This window comes from Acomys russatus, chromosome 28, assembly GCF_903995435.1.
Source record: "Acomys russatus chromosome 28, mAcoRus1.1, whole genome shotgun sequence".
Classification (NCBI taxonomy): Eukaryota; Metazoa; Chordata; class Mammalia; order Rodentia; family Muridae; genus Acomys; species Acomys russatus.
Window position 1 is genome coordinate 29755791 of NC_067164.1, and position 20778 is coordinate 29776568.

At 39.2% G+C, this 20778-nt stretch overlaps 1 protein-coding gene across 1 annotated transcript in view; it reads right to left on the bottom strand.

The window, feature by feature from the left end:
• Lemd3 (LEM domain containing 3) overlaps positions 1 to 20778 on the bottom strand; it is a 50742-nt gene that overhangs the window by 13854 nt on the left and 16110 nt on the right. The window contains exons 2-4 of the mRNA XM_051170874.1: positions 12883 to 12920; positions 9728 to 9794; positions 7110 to 7177 (exon numbers count right to left, since the gene is read on the bottom strand). Coding sequence (XP_051026831.1) covers positions 7110 to 7177; positions 9728 to 9794; positions 12883 to 12920 — 173 coding nt within the window. The remainder of the gene's footprint in view (positions 1 to 7109; positions 7178 to 9727; positions 9795 to 12882; positions 12921 to 20778) is intronic.

The window sequence follows — 20778 nt, forward strand, 5'->3', positions numbered from 1 at the left end:
GTGACAACCATCATATATTTCACAATCTGAAAATGAAACTCCAAAAAGACTAACAAACACAAATGTGCATACATATAAACCTAAATAGACCTAACATTTAAAGAAAATATATTTAAGAAATGGAATCTAGACTCTTTTATAACATGGAGTATAAAAAGTCTATAGAGTTAAAAAGACAAGTGAAAAGTCAACATAAAACACAGGCACTGAGGCCATGGTGAGACTGCGTGCCTAGCCTCATCCCCAGCCCTGCACAAACAGGCACTGAGGCTATGGGGAGACTGCGTGCCTAGCCTCATCCCAGCCCTGCACAAACAGGCACAGGCAAATGAACAACAACAACCCAGCCCAGCACCAGACTCCAACTATTGTCAAGTATGAAATAATTCCAGGAAAAACATGATAAAAGTATAGCTCGCTCACCACTGCCTTGACTTACTTTACACGACAAGCTCTTGACCCCAATAAACTCTGACACACACTCAACAGACCCAAACTCTCCAGTCCTGCTGCTTGCTGGCTTAGACCCCAGTCTGTGCCAAGTCTTTTAACCTCCTCTAACTGTTGACACACAGCTACAATCAAGTGGTTGGGAAAGAAAGGCTTAAAAGGCCTTGCGTGCCAAGCTCTGCCTCTGCCTCAGTTCCTTGTATGCTGCTTCCAAATCCTATCCTATTTCTCTAGTCGTTCAAGTACAGCAGTCAACTTTAAGCCTTGATATAATTCTAAAATACAAATGTATCTTGCTCCTGAAGTGCACGATGAAATATAATCCTTCTGTGCTTTCACCTGAGACTTAACTACATAAAAAAGCAAGGAGGAAAAGCCAGTCAGTTTCCAAGGGCTCTAGCAGTAAAATCACTTCGATATTTCATTATACTGATCATTAATTGATTATACTGGATTCTACAAGATATGTCCCTCCTCTGAAATACTATATTGCACGTTCTTTAAGCCTCTCAACACAACTCCTTCTTTACTCCTACTGGCAATTCTTCTGCCCTGACCACTGAGCTGCATGATCATAGTCCATCTTAACTCAAAAATCTTACGGCTGCATTTTGATGATTTGGCTACCCAATCTACTATTAACCATTACATAATCCCCTGGCAAGTTCTCACTTAGTTCAAGACAAATAAATAACCCAGGGTTGAGATACAATGAAGCATCACTGTTATTAGAGACCTTTCTCTAGAATAGAAGTGATTTGCTTACACAGAACACAGAAGTAAAAACTGGGAGGAAGTGCCCCAAGAGTCAGGCACTAAGTTCTTTATATACTCACTTACACTTCCCAACGAATTTCAGGGACATTATCAATTCCCTCAGCAGTCTGGAGCAATGGCTCAGTGCTTAAGAGCATTGGATGGTCTTCCAGAGAACCCAGCACCCACATGGGAGCTCACAATCTTCAATAACTCCAGGTCCAGGGGATCCGGTGGACTCTACTGACCTCCAAGGGTACCAAACACAGCAATGGTGCACATGCATAAATGCAAGCAAACCACTCATACACATGCACAGACATAAATGCTTTTTTAAATTCCACTTTCAACATTGCAGTACTCAAAAAGGGAATGGATACTTCAAGTACACAGCGCTAGAACCTGAATCTAGGGCTATTCTTGATCACATGGCACCATCACTGCATCTTTCTGTAGTGTATACATAAATCATGCATTAAGTTATGAACTTGGTCCACTTTAATTGTCAGGAGGCAGAGGCAGGCAGATATCTGAGTCTGAGGCCAGATTGGTCTACAGGGGAGTTCTAGGACAGCCAAGGCTACACAGAGAAAACCCTGTCTTAAAAAAACAAAAGCAAAAACCCAGTCCTCTTTTGATGACAAGCATGTGTAACAGATCAACTAATTAAAGTTAACTGAAAATTAATTATAGATGTGTTCAAGAGTACACAAAGAGCCAGGCTGTGGTAGCGCACGCCTTTAATCTCAGCACTCAGCAGGGAGAAGCAGGTGGATCACTGTGAGTTCAGGGCCAGCCTGGTCTACAAAGTGAGTCCAGGACAGCCAAGGCTACAGAGAGAAACCTTGTCTCGAAAAACCAAAAAAAAGAGTACACAAAAAGAATCAGCAAATTCCATCATCTGATATTATTCATTTAGCAGAAGCACACACACACAGAGAGAGAGAAAGAGAGACAGACAGACAGACAGACAGACAGACACAGAGAAACAGAGACAGAGAACAACAACCAAAAAAGGCAAAGTGTTTATACATGAGCCAGACAGTCCCTGAATTTGAGTAAGGAAGTAGGCATTCAGATTGAAGAAATCCAACAACCCACAAGAAAGCTAAACCTGAATAGTGATATTCAGGGGTTGGGAGACGGCTCATCTGGTGAAGGGCTTGTTTGTATAAACATGACGACTAGAGTTCAGATCCCTGGAATCAAGGGGAAAGCCTGGCATGGTGGCATGTAGCACTGGGCAGGCAGAGACACTGGATCCCTGGAGCTTAGGGACCATACCGCTTATGTCAATCAGGGAGCACAAGATTCAGTGAGAGCCACTTTTTCAATGTAAGGAAGAGAGCACTGAGGAAGATACTCAATGCTGACCTGTAGCCTCACTCCACATGCATGAGCCACACATATGCACACATGTCCACACACATAAACATACCACTATTATCAAACTGTCAAAAGGCAAAGAAGAAATATAAAGAGAAAAGCTACTCGTCGAGTAGGAGAACCTACACAATGGTCAGCAGTTTCTTGGGGGTGGGGGTGGGGGTGGGTGGGTGCTGAAATCTTGAAAGAAGAGAGTAAGATGAAATACACAAAGTGCTGAGAAAGAAAAATAAATCACTGCCAACCAGGACCATCACATCATATCATATCCAGAAAACTAACTTTCAAAATTGAAGAAGTATTTTCCATATAAACAAAAGCTGTAAAGTTCAACACCATTAAAATTATCTTAAAAGAAAAGCAAAAAGGCATCTAATAGTAAATGAAAGATGATACAAGCAGCAACATGAAAGCTCATCAATATCAAGCCCACTTGTAAAGGTACACACAAAACAAAACAAAACAAAACAGAACACTGCACCAATGATAGATGCCCAGGGCACTTCAAACTACAGCATACAAATTAAAAAACAAAATCATACTTTAAAAGCTATAAAAATGTTAATGTAAAAAGCTATAAATACTAATAGATATGCAACCTAAGACACTGATAACACAAGAGGACAATAAATGCAAAAGTAATTAAAGTCTCTTACTACAAAAAAGTACAAAAGAGAATTATGACAGGAAAACCAAGTTCCCATACAGAGAGAAAGCAATTAGAAACCAAAAAACAAAAAGTCTCCCTCATCAATAAGAGAATTCAAATGAAAATGGAAGCAATCTCACCAATTCATTGGATGGGTGAATGAATAAAAAAGCACCTAACTATCGTCTATGTAAAAGAAAGCCACTTCAGGTTTAAGGGCATACACACAGGGTGAAAAGGATAGAAGAGAGAAAGACACCCCATACAAATAGCTAACTAATTAAGGACTATGGGTGACTATCATAACAGAATTGACAGAAAAGAAATGTCACACAGACAAGGCAGAACATCTTAACATGATAAATAAGCAGCTCAACTCACATATATGGCATAAACAATGACAGAACTGAAGGGAGAAACAGCAACATACTATTGTTGACAATAGATTGCTGTACCCAACTTTCAAAAACGGACAGAACACCCAGGTAAAAATCAATAGGCAATAGACGACTTAACTACTGCAGACTGGACAGATCAAAAGACAGAAATAAATTATCCAAAGAAAAACATTTTTCCTTTTTTCGATTATTTCATAAATGAGTACAATTTTCATCATCCCTACCTCTCCTCCCTTCTCTAGCTCTTCCCCTGTCCCTCCATAAATCCCCCTGTAAAGCTCACACCCCTTCCTAAAATCTCTTCCCTCCCTCCTCCTCTCTCCTGCCTCCCTCCCCTCCCCCCCCCCCCCCCCCTCTCTCTCTCTCTCTCTGTGTGTGTGTGTATGTGTGTGTTTAGTTTGCCAATGTGTACTTGGTGTAGAGCTAACAACCCCTTGGTCACAGGTAACCTATCAAGGGGCTTTCTGAAGAAAACCGCTTCTCATTCCGTCAGCCGTTGACTGTAGCTGTCCACACAGGGGTGAGGGTTTATGTGCCCTTCTCCATTCAGGCTGAACACTGCCTGACGTGGTCTTGGACAGGTAGGAAAAAGAGAATTCATTTCTAATTTTATTACTTACTTTATTAGAGAAAATGAATACTAAGCTCACATTTCCAAACTCAACTTTAATTACTATCATTTCCTAGTGTATCTATTTACTGTGTGCATACATGCATGCACGGACAATGTGCACGGAATGGCTAACATGTGGCAGCGGGGACTTCCTTCCACCACATCAGCCCGAGGCACTGAACTCAGGTCAGCAGGTTTGGCAGCAAGTGCCTTGATCCACTCAATCCTCTTGCAAACCCCCAAATTGATTTTTATATGTTGATATTTTTGGTATCAAAATTAGAAAGGACATGAAAATTCAGCCTAATATCAATAAATACAGACACAAATATCCTCATTAAAATACCAGGAAAGAGAATTAATTTAACAGCACATTAAAAGTATTGTAAGGTAGGGACCTGTGGTGCAAAGCCATTTCTTAACCTCTTAAATCCATTTACAGATCAAAAAAATGAACAACCACAATTACTTTGCCTTGTTTATTACAAGCAGTGCTCGTGTGTTGTCACATTGTACACATACTGCAGTCTCAATAAACAATTAATAAATGAAAATCTTTAATCACATGATTACTTCAACAGATGCAGAAGCAGCATGAGAAAACTCAGCACGCCTTTAACCATGAGTTCTTAAAAATGGCCAGAAGTAAAAAGAAACAATGCCATTGTAACACAGGTCACACACTAACAGCCATACCCAACAGTGAAGGACTCAAGTTGTTCCTCCAAGACCATAAAACATGTGAGGGTGTCACGTTCACCACTTCTCCTCAGCACACTACTAGAAATTCTAGTGGAGTGATGCATGCAAGAGATTTTAAAATCCAAACAGGAAGGAAAAAGTGAATGTATCTCTTTTCACAAATGATATAATTGTCTGCATTAAAAAAAAAAAAAACTCTAAAAGATTCCCTATCAAAATAAAGTCCCCTTGGAGTAAATGAATTCATCAAACTTGCAGGGTACAAAAATCAAGATAGAAAAATCAATTGTTTCAATATAGTAACAGTGAACAATCTCAACAGGAAAGAGAGAAACCCAACTTGTTTACAATAGAATAAAAAAGAAAATACGTAAGAAAAACTTAAAGAAAATAAAAAAATACATATACCAAACCCCACAAAGCTTTGCTGAAAGAAAGTAAATACACAGATAAGTAATGGACTGGAGGACTTGTGATAAAATGTCTTTATTTCCCAAGGCACTGCAGTTTCAATGCACTCCTATCTTAATACCTATGTCACTTATTGCAAACAGAAATAAAAACAATCTCAGGGCTGGAGAGAGGGACGGACCCAAGATCAGTTCTCAGCACCCACATCAGGCAGGTCCTAGCACCTGTAATTCCTGCTCCAGGGGACATGGGACATAACAACCCTCTTCTACCTGCAGAAGCACCCATAGGCACACCTGCACGCACGCACATACATACAATTAAAAATAGAGTGTTTACATTCGGTGTTAAGAGAGCTAGTTGGGTAGGTAAAGTACTTCCTACACAAGGATCTAAATTCAGACTCCCAGCATTAGAAAGAAAGAGGGAAGGAGGGAAGGAGGGAAGGAGGGAAGGAAGGAGGGAAGGAAGGAAGGAAGGAGGGAAGGAGGGAAGGAAGGAAGGGAGGAAGGAAGGGAGGAAGGAAGGGAGGAAGGAAGGGAGGGAGGGAGAAAGAAAGGTTGTCTTCCAGTATTGCTAATAAATTCCACTTTCCCTTTTACAAATCAGAAAGGCATTTTCCATCTTTAACCTTCTAGTATTTTTCAACTAGTTGCAGGGATGGCTTGTAACTGCTCAGAAACACACCTATAAGTCTTCTTAGCACCCTGAGGTTAAGCTGACCCAGATCTTAATAAACTACGCACTTGTTTTCTTGCATGCTGCCCATCTATCTTATTTCTGTCTAAATTCCCCTCTTACCAGTGCTGAACTTTCTGTTTAATTTTGTTTTGTTCAAAACAAGGCTCACTAACTTGCCCAGGCTATCCTCAAACACCTGCAGTCCAGGCAATTACCCTACTTCAGCCCACCAAGTAGCTCTGAGAACAGGCGTGACGCACCGTGCCTAGCAATTATCCAGGTTCTTCATACCCCTTACACCTGTATGTGCATTTTCCTTTATTATATCTGCTTATATGACATTAAATGGCAAGACCTTTTAATCTTATAAGCTTTAAGAAGACAAGAGGCCGAGGTAGGCAGATCTCTGTAAGTTCAAGGCCAGCCTGGTCTACAAAGTGAGTGCAGGGCAGCCAAGGCTACAGAGAAGCCTTGTCACAAATAAAAACAAAAACAAAACAAAACAAACAAAAAAAAAAACCAAATAAACAAAACAAAAAAATCTTGCAAATAAATATAATTCAACAAAGCTCCACAGTTAGCATGCGCTGTTCCGCAGTTAGAAGAGGTGTGCAGAACAGGCTCTGCAGTTCCACATTAGTTACGTTACACTTCTGTTATCGAGCTCATTGTATACACTTATTTACCACCAAAACAAACAATCTAGGACAGAAGTGCAACTAGAAAACAATTAGCTTTATATCCTTAGATATAAATAGACCTCAGTCAGCTTAATATCCAAAACCTCAGAGAGAAAGATTCTACGTGCTCTCTCTTACCAGGAGCCTGGCCAATATCATACACAAATAAACAAACAAATGTCCAAGTGGGTGGAGAGACATGAAGACACAAAGGCTAAACATAACGGACAAAGGAGGGCTGAGGGTAGGCAATGGAAACAAAAAGACAGAACGACTGCCTTAAACAGCACAATTAAAGTAATCAACTGCTTAATACTTTTGATAGTACGGATGCACACAAACTTTAAGAGAATGGCTGTTAACACTCTCATTTCACTGCTTACCTTTAAATACGCAGCTGCTTCGTGCACGGACAGCATCCTTTGACTAGAACTGCCACATTCATGATCTCCTGAAAGATTGGAATAAGTACAATATTACAAAGAAATAGAATTTAAGGTATTTTACACATTATACAATTACATATGTAATAGTAAAGACTGATGAACATTACTTGTATTTTCTAGAAAGAATTACAGTATCTAATATAAACAAACACCTACCCTTACATAAGCCACTACTTTTAAATGAACTTTAGTCAATATAAGAATAATATCTTCCTGGCTGTCCTGGACTCGCTTTGTAGACCAGGCCAACCTCAAACTCACAGTGATCCACCTGCCTCTGTCTCCCTGAGTGCTGGGATCAAAGGTATGCCATTCCCACATAATGTCCTCTGATCTTTCCGTGCGTGCCATGGCAAACCCATGTACATGTACACACAAATATTAAAAAAAAAAAAAAAAGTATATTTTTTAAAAAGCCTTTTATGCTCTAAACTGGAAGCCAATGTAGGCACAATGTCACTATGATGATTTGTTCTTAAAGGGGGACCCAGGAAATTCTCTTTGCTAACTTACACATAGATTCTTTTTTTTTTTTTTTTTTTACACATAGATTCTTAAAGTGATGAGCAGTGAAACTAGGCAAAAATGTGTACCTCTGAACCTAAGATTAAGTTTTTATCAAAGGCTGGAGAGATGGCTCAGTGGTTAAGAGCACTGCCTGCTCTTCCAAAGGATCTGGGTTCAATTCCCAGCACCCTCATGGCAGCTCACAACTGTCTGTAACTCCAAGATCTGACACCTTCGCACCAACACCAACACACATAAATTAAAATTTAAAAAAGGGGGGGGGGGGCTGGAGAGATGGCTCAGAGGTTAAGAGCACTGGCTGTTCTTCCAAAGGTCCTGAGTTTGATTCCCAGCAACCACATGGTGGTTCACAGCCATCTATAATGTGATGATGCCCTCTTGTGGCCTGCAGGTATACATGCAGGCAGAGCACTGTATACATAATAAATTTTTTAAAAAGTTTTTATAAAAGGATGTGCTATAAAAGTTAGAGAAAATTACTTTCTTCTTTAATATAACTAAGAGAATTCAAAGCTTTTTTCCAGGCTACATGTGGCTATTAAAGATATTTTTCCTCCTACAAAACTTCAGTTCTAAGTTTTGATACCCTATTACTTTCAAGTAGTTAAAAAATACCTTTAACATAAAAATATAACTAAGGTAAAATCCAGGCAAATCTTTGTCTAGTGGAAGCATGTTCTTGCTCATCAGTTTACTCACGAAGCCTGGCTGCCAAGGGGAATTAGATAAGGTAAGTACCTACTGGATGAACAAGTCTTCCGGCTTCAAAACGCTCCCTCAGAGACAAAACACAAGCAAGCAGAACATAGCCAAGGGCCAAATGTGGCCCGCTGCTGGTGTTTATAAATGAAGTTTCATTGGACTATAGCCAAGCTAATTGATTAATATACTATTTATGTTACTTTCATGCAAAATAAAATAGTAGTAACAGAAGCAGTCTAGTCCACAAAGTCTAAAATATTAACTACAGGGCACTTTATAGGAAAAAACTTGTCAATACCACTCCAACGGAGGCAATCTCCTTCTTTAAGAGCAACCCTGTGTGCTGATCTACTAAGCCAGACTATCCTCAGAAAACTGGTATCAAGAGCCATACAGGCTTAAGTTAGAGACATTAGGATTTCTTAGCTGTAGGCTATACCGAACCTACTTCAAGGTGTTAGAGAAATACCAAATAAACGTCACTGGCTATAGGATGTGAATGAAGGCAAATCAGTCAGTACAAAGAAAGCGTTTAACGACACACACAGAATTATAAGCCTTAAAAACTGAGAAAAACTATGGATTCAGAATAAAGACCAAGCTAGATAACAAACGGGAAATGAACATCAGGATTGTAAAGACTGCTGTGTAACCAGAGATGTCACACTACATCTACCCCTAGACTTGTGCCAAAGACCTCACTTCCACACAGCAGTCTGCTCCTGCAAAGCCTGGAAGGCTCCACTTCTGTGCCCCATAACCCTTATAAGAGGGGATCCAAAGTCACTTCTTTGAGATCATATGTTTTAAAATGTTAATATTTTGCTACTACCATAGTTTGCAAATATCAAACTTATAAACCACTTAATGGTTCCACTAAGTTGTTCAGATTGCAGATGTGTTGATACCTGAGCACTCTAATGGGCTCAGTAAGAGCAGAGTATGAAAAGAATTTACCTAAAAATAGAAACCATATTTACTTTAACTAAGGGAATGACAACTGCATAATCACCAAAAGAAAATCTATACCTCTGCATCTGATCCAAGATTTTAGTTAATTACCACTTATCCAATTCAACTGCTATTTAAGCCTTCAGAATTTGTTACTATTTACACAATATACAAAAATTCTATCTGACATATACGGCAAGCAGGAAAATAGCCTTGGTTACACCTGTATGAATTTCTTTCAAAAACCTCTGAAGAAAAATGCTATGTAAACATACGCCTATACTTAGGCAAGATGATGACTACAGACACAACATGCAACACATACCACATAACTTTAGAAATGTTTTGGGAGACGATGAATGCTAAAATAATACCTGCAATCTGGGCCAATCGATCATGAAGTTTGTATAATGTACTCATCATAAGATTTTTTTCACTTTCCTAAAATAAAAAAAAAAGTTGTTATGAAATACCAATTCTAAAAAAAGTTTGTATTTTTTAAAAGGAGGAACTCAAGATAAAATGGTTAAGGCTCTATACGAAAGAAAAATCCACATGGAAACAATAGCTCCCAGATTTTAAGGAGCCTTACCATAAATTATCACTGTAAGTATTTTGCTTTCTTGAGAACTGTTAAGCTTACACAGGGGGCTGGAGAGGTGGCTCAGTGATTAAGAGTTCAAGCCTAGCACAACCATGTCAGGCAGGTCACCACATTCTCTAACTCCAGCTCCGGAGGATTTGATGCTCTGGCATCTGTGAGCACCCACACTTATGTACACATACCCTCATACAGACACATACCATATACACATAATTAAAAATAACACATGTTAGAAAAAAGAAATTAAAATTGGATCTCACACATAATAAACCTCCCTTAGTCATCAAAATAACCCTTCCAATCCTATGTTGTATAATGCATATGTAATACAGATATATAAAAATTGGTTTTCTTTCTTTCATGTAGGTTATGTTTCATGTTAGAGTGACTAATTTAATTAATGTATGTGCAGAAGTACGGCTTGTACACACACTGGTATATCCCATGTACATCAGAGAATAATTAATAGGAACGGTTTCTCTCCTTTTATCATGTGTTCAAACTCAGGTCGTCATGTTTGCTGGCAAGCACCTTTAGGCACTGAGCCATCCTCCGGTCCCTCATGGTTTGTTTTCATCTGACTTGTCCACATAAAACTAAACGAGTCTGTACTGTTTCTTTGACATCCTGTCCTAGACTTAAGATGACCAACCATTAAAGTGAAACACTCAATGAAGTTAAGGAATCAAGAACTATTTTCTCAGAACAAAGTGAGATACAAAGAACAAGGTATTTCCTGTTGTCAAGAACATCACCACCAACCATCATGCAGTGCTGCATTGCAACTGCCAAGTACAATGCAAACAGAGGAGGAGGTAAACAAAGGCCCATCTGTGGAACACAGAACACTAGAGGGGGCTGCACAGAAGATAGGACCATTCCAGGCCACCATTCAGGCAGAGGTTCAGAAGCATGGAAACACTGGCTGTACTTCTTATAGCCACAGCAGCAAGCTCAAAGAAACAGCCTGGAATTGACTGTCAGAGAACCCAAGAAAGGAACTTTGGCTTTATTCTGAAAACTTAAGAGAACAGCAAGCCAGACTTGTGCATGCCTGGAATACTGCTCTGACCAGAAGGCAGAGGCTATCTGGAGTAAACACGGTAAATGATCTAAATGCTCTAACAAACAGCCTAAACAACAATATCCAATTCAAGAACAAATGCAACTAAGATAAAGCTTTGCAAGTGATGTGGAAGGGATAGGGGATTATCAGCTGAAATAAAGATACGGTTATCAGGGGAATGTCTATGACTTCCCTTTCTTCGAAGTGCCTAATACAACAGGAATTCTAGATGACTATACCCATGAAGCAAGTTCAGGCATGCCTAGAAAGTGTAGAATGTGACACGGGCATGTGTAAAGAGATGAAACTGCTTCTATACTTTGTCCCCACATACCTCCAGGAAACAAAGAAAACAAGTTTGCACACTATGGAAACATAATTACCTCAGTGCAGCTATATCGGTGATAGTGGGAAGAAGCAAATTCATAAAAGGTTCCAAATGCCCACCCCACGTCCTTGAGGTATGTCTCCTGATGACAGCCAGCATATTCATCCCTCTAGGTTACTGCTTGTTTCCAAGCTTTTGGCCACATCGCCCTTTTATTGACCTCATCTTTATGTCATTCTGAAAAAAGGCAATTCCTACCTTTACACAAAATTAAAAACCCAAAGTACAGAGCACAGTGGTTCATACCTGTAATCTCAGCACAGGAAAACTGAGACAGGAAAACAGCAATCTCAAACCACATTGGGCTATTGAACAAGACTCTCTTTCGTAAACAAACAAGCAAATAAATTTATTTATTTCAAACGCCAAAATGTAAACGCCGAGGCTGAAACACAAGAGTCTTAAACTTAATCTGTGATCCTACAAATTATTTTACAAACAGTCTTGTACTTCCAAGGCCCTGTGAGTGCATCACACTAAGCCTCAACTACTGCATCTTTAAACCTCAGCCGTCAAATTCACTGCAAACAAATGCCTTCACTACAGAATATACTGAACAGAACTATTTCAAAGTTCCACTGCTAACAATATGAAATAATATTCCACAGTCTGACTGTGCCTTTTTAAATGCCTTCAGGTAAAACCAGTAGTCTTCAATACAGATCCATGTAATGGTCAATTCCCATAATGAAAAATTAGCAGAGAATTATGTACTATAATATTCATGTCAGCTTTAAATAGCTAAATCTTCAAAGTATCTATTATATGGAAAGCAAAAAATGTTTTGATGTGCATAAAGTTTTGGTTAAAGTTTTATTATACATAGATATGTATATGTACATACACACACACACATATACACACTCTGGAGAAGAACCCTTAAAAAACCCTCATGTTTCCTTTTTAACCTCTGCTCTCCAGGTGTGTCATCACACCAACAGAACAAGGATCCAAAAGAGAGAAAATGCGGACAAAAGAAAAGCCTGCTAAGGTCTAAGACAACTCGAGACAACACGGCATACTTTAAGAACCAGGTGCAAGCAGGGCGGTGGTGGCGCACAACTTTAATCCCAGCACTCAAGAGGCAGAGGCAGGTGGATCGAGGCCAGCCTGGTCTACAAAGTTAGTCCAGGACAGCCAAGGGTACACAGAGAAACTCTGTCTCCAAAAAAACCAAAACCAAACAAACAAACAAACAAACAGAACCAGTTGCAGGGACAGCATGCCCCTCCCACTTGGTGGGGCAGTTGTCGGTGTATGATAGTAACAGACAGCTCAGTTTTAGGAGGAGCTCCAAGTCAGACATAATTATAGCAGAGGTAGGAACGCCCAGAATGAGAAAACATAATGCTTTAAACTAAAAGGGCCTTGACTTTACTTTTCTTAGTAACTTACTTTTCTTACAGTCATTTTAATATTTTTATCATTTAAAGCATGACATAAAGTATAAGCATTATGATCTTTTACTTACTTGTATTTTTCCAAATGTTTCATCAAAGGGTTTTTTTACTATCAAGGAAAAGAAAGAAAAAAGACAACTATTAGCATCACTCAAGAACTTCAATGGTCCTAAACAAGTTCCCTGAGAACCAGTATACACACGGTCACACCAATGCACATGCGCAAACAAATGCAAACAGGCTGGGAAAGGAGTCGCACTAACTGTGCTAGACATTGTGGTTTTCTCCACCACAAATGAAAACCGGAGTTCTGGTGTTGCAGGATGAGTTGATGACTCAAGCCTCTGCACCAGAACTTAGTGATACGGCCTTAAGTTAATGACTTGCTCACTCTAAATGAATTCTCCTATAAAGGAGAGATAACAATTGTGCAAACCTTGTACAGTCACTGTAAAGCCTAAATGAGATCATCGCTATAGAAGGCCTGGCATGGCAGCAGCTGTCACTCACTATAGTCTCCATATGCACCGCCATTTTTACTATTACTATTATAGCATGTTTCTACTTTAACTTGTTGCTTTAAAACTACGCAACTCTTTTAGGATTCCAACTTCTATTATCTACCAAAAGAAAACAAAAGCCTGACTCATAGCTAACATCTAGAAAAATGCCAAGGAAAAACTAAACAGATAAAACTAGCTGACAATTAGATTTCAGTATGTGACAATCAAGTATTATAAAGGGAATCTGTAGTACTTCCATGAAATCTTTCTCTACCTAAAATCTCCCCAAAACATGATGCCAGATTATATAGTTAACTATATAACATGTCTCACAATGACTCAGAGCCTCTTCCCATATCACCTATTTTATTATATATAAAAATATTCAAAGTTCACAGACACTTAAAAACATTTACACTCTACACAGATTATACATTATATAATCCAGGACACAACAAAGTCCAGCTGATCTCATAAAGTAGTTCACACTGACCAGACTTCCTTTCTGAGATGCTTTTCTATTTTTATTTGGGAAAACAGGAAGTTCCATAGGAACCAGGAACTGCCCAATTCTAAGAAAGTTCATGTACAAGACCATTTTGACAAGGTACAATTAAAAAGCAATGGGAAAAAAGTACATCCTGTTATCAGATTTTTCAAATGATCTTTTAGATAACCTTTCTCTGTAAAACAAAAAAAAAGTATTAATGCTGGAAAAGAAAAATTTTTGAAAGATAGAAAACCAGAAGTTCTCAAAATAGGAGTAGGAAAAAGTAAAATCTTAAGTATTAAGTTAAAAAAATTAAGAGCAAATGAATTTAAAAACTACTTTTATGGCATTAATTTAAATTTTTTTAAAAATTTATTTTATTTTTGTTTTGTTTTGTTCTTTTGAGAAAGGGTTTTTCTGTGTATCCTTGACTATCCTGAACTCACTCTGTAGACCAGGCTGTCCTCGCACTCATAGTAATCCACCTGCCTCTGCCTCCCGAGTGCTGGGATTAAAGGCGTGCGCCACCAACGCCCAGCTTATAGCATTAATTTTTAATGTAGAATTTGAACACTTTAAAATAAAGCTATATAAAGCTCAATATACTATAAAAATGTCTTATTGATCTTGAAAAACAGTATTAAGTAATACTAAAAATAGGTGTTTTTATGTCAAAAAAAAAAAAAAAAATGCAGTCCTGAAAAGGCAAGTTTTAAAATCTTTGAAGCAAAGCCCTGAAGCAAAGCATTTTTTTCTACTTGATATAAACTTATTTTTGTCACCAAATGGGAAACCAGCTCAAATGTGTCTGTGACACACATGTGTATAAATCAGTGTAAGTACATCAGCCTACAGACTGCTCTTCTAAGAGCCACTCACAACAGAAACCAGGTGTGAGTCACATGTGTGTGAACGGAGACAGGCAGGCAGTGCTGAAAGGCTTACAGCTATTAAGCTAAATGCACACTTAGGCATTTTACTCTGTTGTGAAGGTAACAGTGTTGAACTCTGGGGGAAGCTGGGGGCGGTTATCACAAGTAGGAAGGCAGAAGGAGTGACACAGGAGCAATCTGTTGAAAACTACTGATGTGCCTTACCTAGATTCCTGCTTCAAGGCTAAGAAAACTGAGGACTGACACATCTAAAAAGCCAAGGGGATTCTTTCTACCCTATGGTTACATTTTTTCCCTCAAACGCCAACAATTGACACATAAGAAACTGAATTAAGAATGGTAAAAGCAAAACTTAGCCTTACGGTTAAGTTTTAGAAGGAAACTATCCAAGTACAGCCACTGTTGAACAGTAAGTCCTCAGGTTCCTGACAGAAGCATGCTCCCACACCCTCCTTCCCTCAGATCCCTTAGTACTTTCAGAACACCAAGACACCTCACGGAAACTGTCTAGCCTTAAGGAGCTTAATAATTATCACATATTTTTAAAATCCACGATTTGGAGAAATCTGGCAACTTTAAACAAGACCTATATTTTAAGAGCATCTGATAGCAGAACTCTACTACTCTATTAGGGGGTCTCTCCTGAGCCCCCTTACCCCCAGAGGCTCGCTTCCATCCACCGCCTGGAGGCACAGCCAGCCATGGAGCCAGTCTCCAAACTGTTATGCTGTAATGCTTCTAAACAGCTTCATATGGCTTTTTTTTTTTTTTTTTTCTTCACAAATTCTCCCACCTTGGCCATTTCCTCTTCTATTTCTTTGTCCAGGTTATTTCAAACTTCAGATACACCAAACTGCTCTTGTACACATCCTCAAACTTTTGACTTATCTTTCCTTTAAACTACACTAATGGCTACAAATCAAATACCTAAAATGTTTAATGTGATCTTCAAAATCTTCCAGTGGTTTCCCACATTTTGCCTCAAAGAAGTTTTTCACTTCTAAGTGTAAAGAGACACATATTTTTCCTTCCCAAACTTATGTTACCAATTTCAAAAATATAATTAGTTTCGTCACACCTTTCAATAAATGTAAACTTTTCCCAGTTTTCAAGCTGAACATTTACCAACCATTATGAATTCCTAAGTAGGAATAAAACTACGAACCTATCTGTGAGCTGGCATACTGTAGAGTATGTGCTATTCTCAATCAAACAAACCAATGGGCTTTCAAAAGGACTCCACGTGGGTCACTAAGTACCAGGAAAGAGACCAGTACTTTAGTTCTTCACGCTACACAACGTAAATCTGGGCACTGAATAAATCAATATATCCATCCTCGTTTATTCTACCATGTGACAAATACTGAGCAAAAGCAACTTGGAGGAGAGGGTTTATCTGGCTTACAGGTTGCGAAGCCAGGGGAAGTTCAGCACAGGGTGCGGAGGCAGGGCCTACAGCAGGGATCATGAAGGAATGCTGCTTACTGGCTTACTACTTACTGGCTTTCCTGCTCCAGTAGGCAATCAAAAAACTGACCCAACAGACATGCCCCGGACAATCTGAGAAAGACACCCTCTTAACTGAGAGTCCTTCCTTCTTCCCAGGTATGACGAGGTTTGTGTCAAGTTGACAGCTGGAGAAACCTCTGACCCCGGCCCTTGTCGTACTTACGTTCCACAGAGATTCAAAGAGATAGTGAAGGAGTAAACGTTAAAAATGCATACGTGCCAGTAGGCCTGTGTGTGCTGGATAGAAACAACAGGGCTGACTGTGACAGAAAGAAGCCATTTTAACTAAGATAATCAGAGAAAGCCGCCACTAAGACTGCATTTCAACAGACTCCCGAGGACCATGCCACACGAATATCTAAAATGTAAAGGTTAAACACAGGAAGAACAGCCAAGTACACCGAGGCTAGAAGGCAGTACCACATCTGCTATGTTGCTCCTAGAACGGAAATAGCCCGGATAGGAAAATGGGCAATTGTACACACTGAGTGCCTTTCTCTGGATCAGCACAATTAGCTCCACATCCTGCCCTCACATTCTTCTATCCTATGTATTTGAATTAAAGTAAATGACAGTACACAAAAAGACACTTTTCCCAGGAAAACTCTAGCCATTTGCTTCTCCTGGTCATTTCCTTTCTCAATGTTCTCCTTTCCTTCGGCCTTGAGTGTCCAGTCTGCAGCCACAACCGTGAAGGCCGTGGAGGGGCTGTAAAGCACGGTGACCCTCCTCATCTCAGAACCTATGTAGTCTCAGCACCTTTACAACCCAGTATTACCACTTACCTATATGGTATTTATTTCTTTCCCCAACAAGAGCACAAACATCTCTTCCTATCTCAACACCCTGGAGAAGTCTGTTGCTAATGACATGAAGAACAGACAAGCTTGAAAGCCCCCATCTCCTCAGGTAAAAGCCCCGCTAACAGCAGACAGTACAATGGCAACGCCTAAGCACTGTGCAGCCCTGTCCTGAGTGACAAAAGCTGCACTGCAGAGGTGGACCAGGAGGAATCTTGCTGGTATAGACTTTTTAAATGCCTCAGTTAATACAACACTAGTTTTAGAGAATATATTACCTCATTTTGGTTAGACATTGACCCATAAAAGGTTAGGTTACCTCCTTGAGATAAACGTGCTTTTGTAAACAGAATTCAAGACAAAATTATCATTTATTTATGTCTGGAGTCCACTAAAATTAAAACCCCCAAAACTAAAGTATCTTTCTACTTTGTTTAATAGACAAAGAGTTCGCTAGCACTTTCAGATTTTGAGTTACTAAGCTTTAACCCTCTTATAACACAACATATCAAAACCAATAGAAAGGTGGGCAGGAGAGGCTGCAGCAGGTTCTCTAACTGCACACACGGAGACGCATCAATGGTGTGTCCCACAACTACCACGAGAAGAATTAAGCACAAACTACCGCATTCACAGGCCTGTTCTGAAACTGACCACGTGACAGCAGCTGTAACTTCGGAACTTAGTGTAGTGAGTGATACATCATTTAGCTTCATCTTGCATTGCAAGACAGTCCCAAGCAAGCGTCTGCTCTGTGCCAGCTGCCATGCTTTAGTTACAGGAGCTAAGAATAGGGACAAGGCCTCCTCTCAGTTCACTCTGCAGAGCAATGATATACAGACATGGCCGTCAAAGGCTCTTACAGCTCTAAAACTCTATGGCCTAGCCAGGCATCGTGCTGCATGCCTCTAATCCTAGCACTCAGGAGGCAGACACAGGTGGATCTCCGAGTGTGAGGCCAGCCAGGGCTACATCAAGAAACCCTGTCTTGAAAAACAAAACAAAAACAACAACAAAAAACCCACACCATTCTGTGACCTTAAACTACATCTTAGGAAAAATTCAAGTCATCTAAGAAGTAAAATTCAACTACCTAAATTACCAATCATACCTTTTTTATATAGAGATATTCAAATTTGCAACCCCCATCTCTAAGGTTAGTGGGATTCCACAGCCTGATCATGTGTAAGAGGGAGGGGGAGAAGAGGGAATGTTTCCAACAGCTGAGGAGCACCGCCCCTGTGTGGTGAGCACTGCCCTGTGTGGTGAGCACTTCTGAATGTCACCATCAGCTAGGCTCACCTAAAGTAGACAGGAAACAAGGCAGAACATTCTTTTGCAACAGCCACTGCCCACTTGTTTCCTGAATTTTCGACAATTATTCCTGGCCTTATTAAATATATGCTCATTCTATATTAGAGGCACTTAACGTATACTTAGCAAATTCCTTTACAGTTTGTTCCTGTAAGACTTGCTTTCAGGGGACACTCTTACGACGTTTATTCTTGTCATGACTGAGTGATCCTTTTGCCATAACCCATTTACCAATCTAGAATACAATCTAAAATAGTCGATTCATGAAAGAAAGGGAAAACGGCAAAAATTAGAACGCTTCTCTTAGCTGAAACATTCTTTAGGACTTCCAGTTTTTCACTTATCTCTGTTTTAAGAGAGGCAATAACCCTACGTCACTCTCAAACAAGATATTCTTTGAAAAATAAGTTTATAATTGATTTCATAAAAATAAACTGGACTTTAAATGTGGGTATCAAATGTTAACAATATATAGAAAACAGATAAATATATTCAAGAACTAAAAGGTTAAAACTCAGCCAATAACTTTCTTTTAATTTGGTTAGCTCTTGTATTTATATATAACAGACACTCCGGGCATGGTGGCACACTCAGCACTCAGGAGGCAAAAGAAGACTAACAAGTTCAGAGTCTACTCTGGCTACACAGGGAGACTGTGCCTGCAGGATTGTTTTTTTCTCTCTTAAAAAAAAAAAAAAAACCAGCCAATAAAAACTGGTATCAAGCTGTAACTGAAACTACTTTTCTTTACAAAGTTTTAATGTGACATTATGACTGTACTCAGGCCTGGGATCTCTGTCACAAAAACTAAAAAATTTTAAAAAGAAAAAAAGGATGACAACTAAAGGAAACAACGATAAAATTCATAACAAAGCAAATACATAATATTTGAACAGTAGAATTAAGTAACGGGTATATGAGTATTGACAATACAGCTTTTCAACTTTGGAAATTGTCATATATTAGAGGGGAAATATAAATACAAATAAATATTTTACTTTAAAATGTTTTACAAAATAAGAAATGCTTATGGGTGCTATTAAATACTATCAAAAATCTGCTTTTAGTCTGACCTGTTAGAATTGTGAGGTTATTACTGTTAAACAATCAAAAAATTAACTCTTCTTACAGCCATAATAGACGTGATGTCACAAGGCAAACTGCTATCCACGAAACCGGAGAGATCAATAGTCACGAATATGTAGGGTCTTAGGGCATGATTAAGTTCGTATCAGCCTGGGTGAGCCCAAGGTCAGCCTGGACAGCTTAGTGAGGTCTTAAGTTAAACAGCCAGATCCACTGAATGAATGAATGAATGAATGAATGAACGAACGAACGAACAAGAGAAAGAACAAATGAATTCATACTTTCCCAAAAGAAGCAGAAATGGGGGATTTCTTCCCAGTAGAAATGACTTTCATGAAATATTAAAAGTCCTTTAGAGAGAAGAAAAATGATTCAGGTAAGAAACCTGGCTCTCAATAAAGAAATGAAGCATAACAGAAAACGAATAAGTGAAAATAAAATTAAACTCATTTTTCTTACTGCTAACTAATCTATTAAGAAACTTAATAATAACTTCCAAGGTCAGAAAACACCAGGTCAACCTGAGTTTACTGGTGGATTTTACTAAAACTTTGAAGAAGCCTTTACCAACTGTCTACACTACCCCTCTGACGATCAAAGCGATACTTAACATCCCATGGGACCAGCATTGCCCTTAACAAAAAAACAGACAAAGACATTATAAGAAAATCATACTATCACCATCTGCCATGACACAGGTGTAATGTCTTCTACAGACAGCAAGTGAAATCCAACAATGCAAAGGAACAGCGCACCGAGCCAGATGGTACTCAGCCCATGTGTGCGCGGCTGCCTTCATCAACATTCAAAACTCAACTAAGGTAATCCACCAACGAGGCCAAAGAGAAGTCACTGAATGAAATCCGGTGCTACTAATAATTCTAAAAACACTCAGTTGAAAAGGAAAAAATAGTACACAATGGCTGTATTTGGCTGTGAAGAAAAACGAAACAAAACTTGCAGGAAAGCAGATGGAACTGGAAAATACTGGACTGAGTGAGGTAATTAGCCAGACCCAGAAAGTCAAACATCACTACATGTTTCCTCTCAACTATAGATCACAGCTTGGGGTTCTTAGGTTTGTTTAACCTGAAATGTGTATAGGGACCAGGAAGTGACCAAGGGCCATAGTGGATGCATGTGAGAGGCTTTGTTTTTTACAGGAATGGGGTGAAAAGTGGAGAGAGAAAGTGAGGTACAGGGAAGTAGTTGTTAACAAAAATTAAAGCCATACAAAGTCACATGGAAGCTCTCTACTTTATACATTAACTAAAAACACAATTTAAAAAAGAACAGATATACCAATCTCAAAGCCACAGGCTTTTAAATGAAATCTTAGTGCCAGGTGCAGGACACCTCTCCGTGTGGTTGG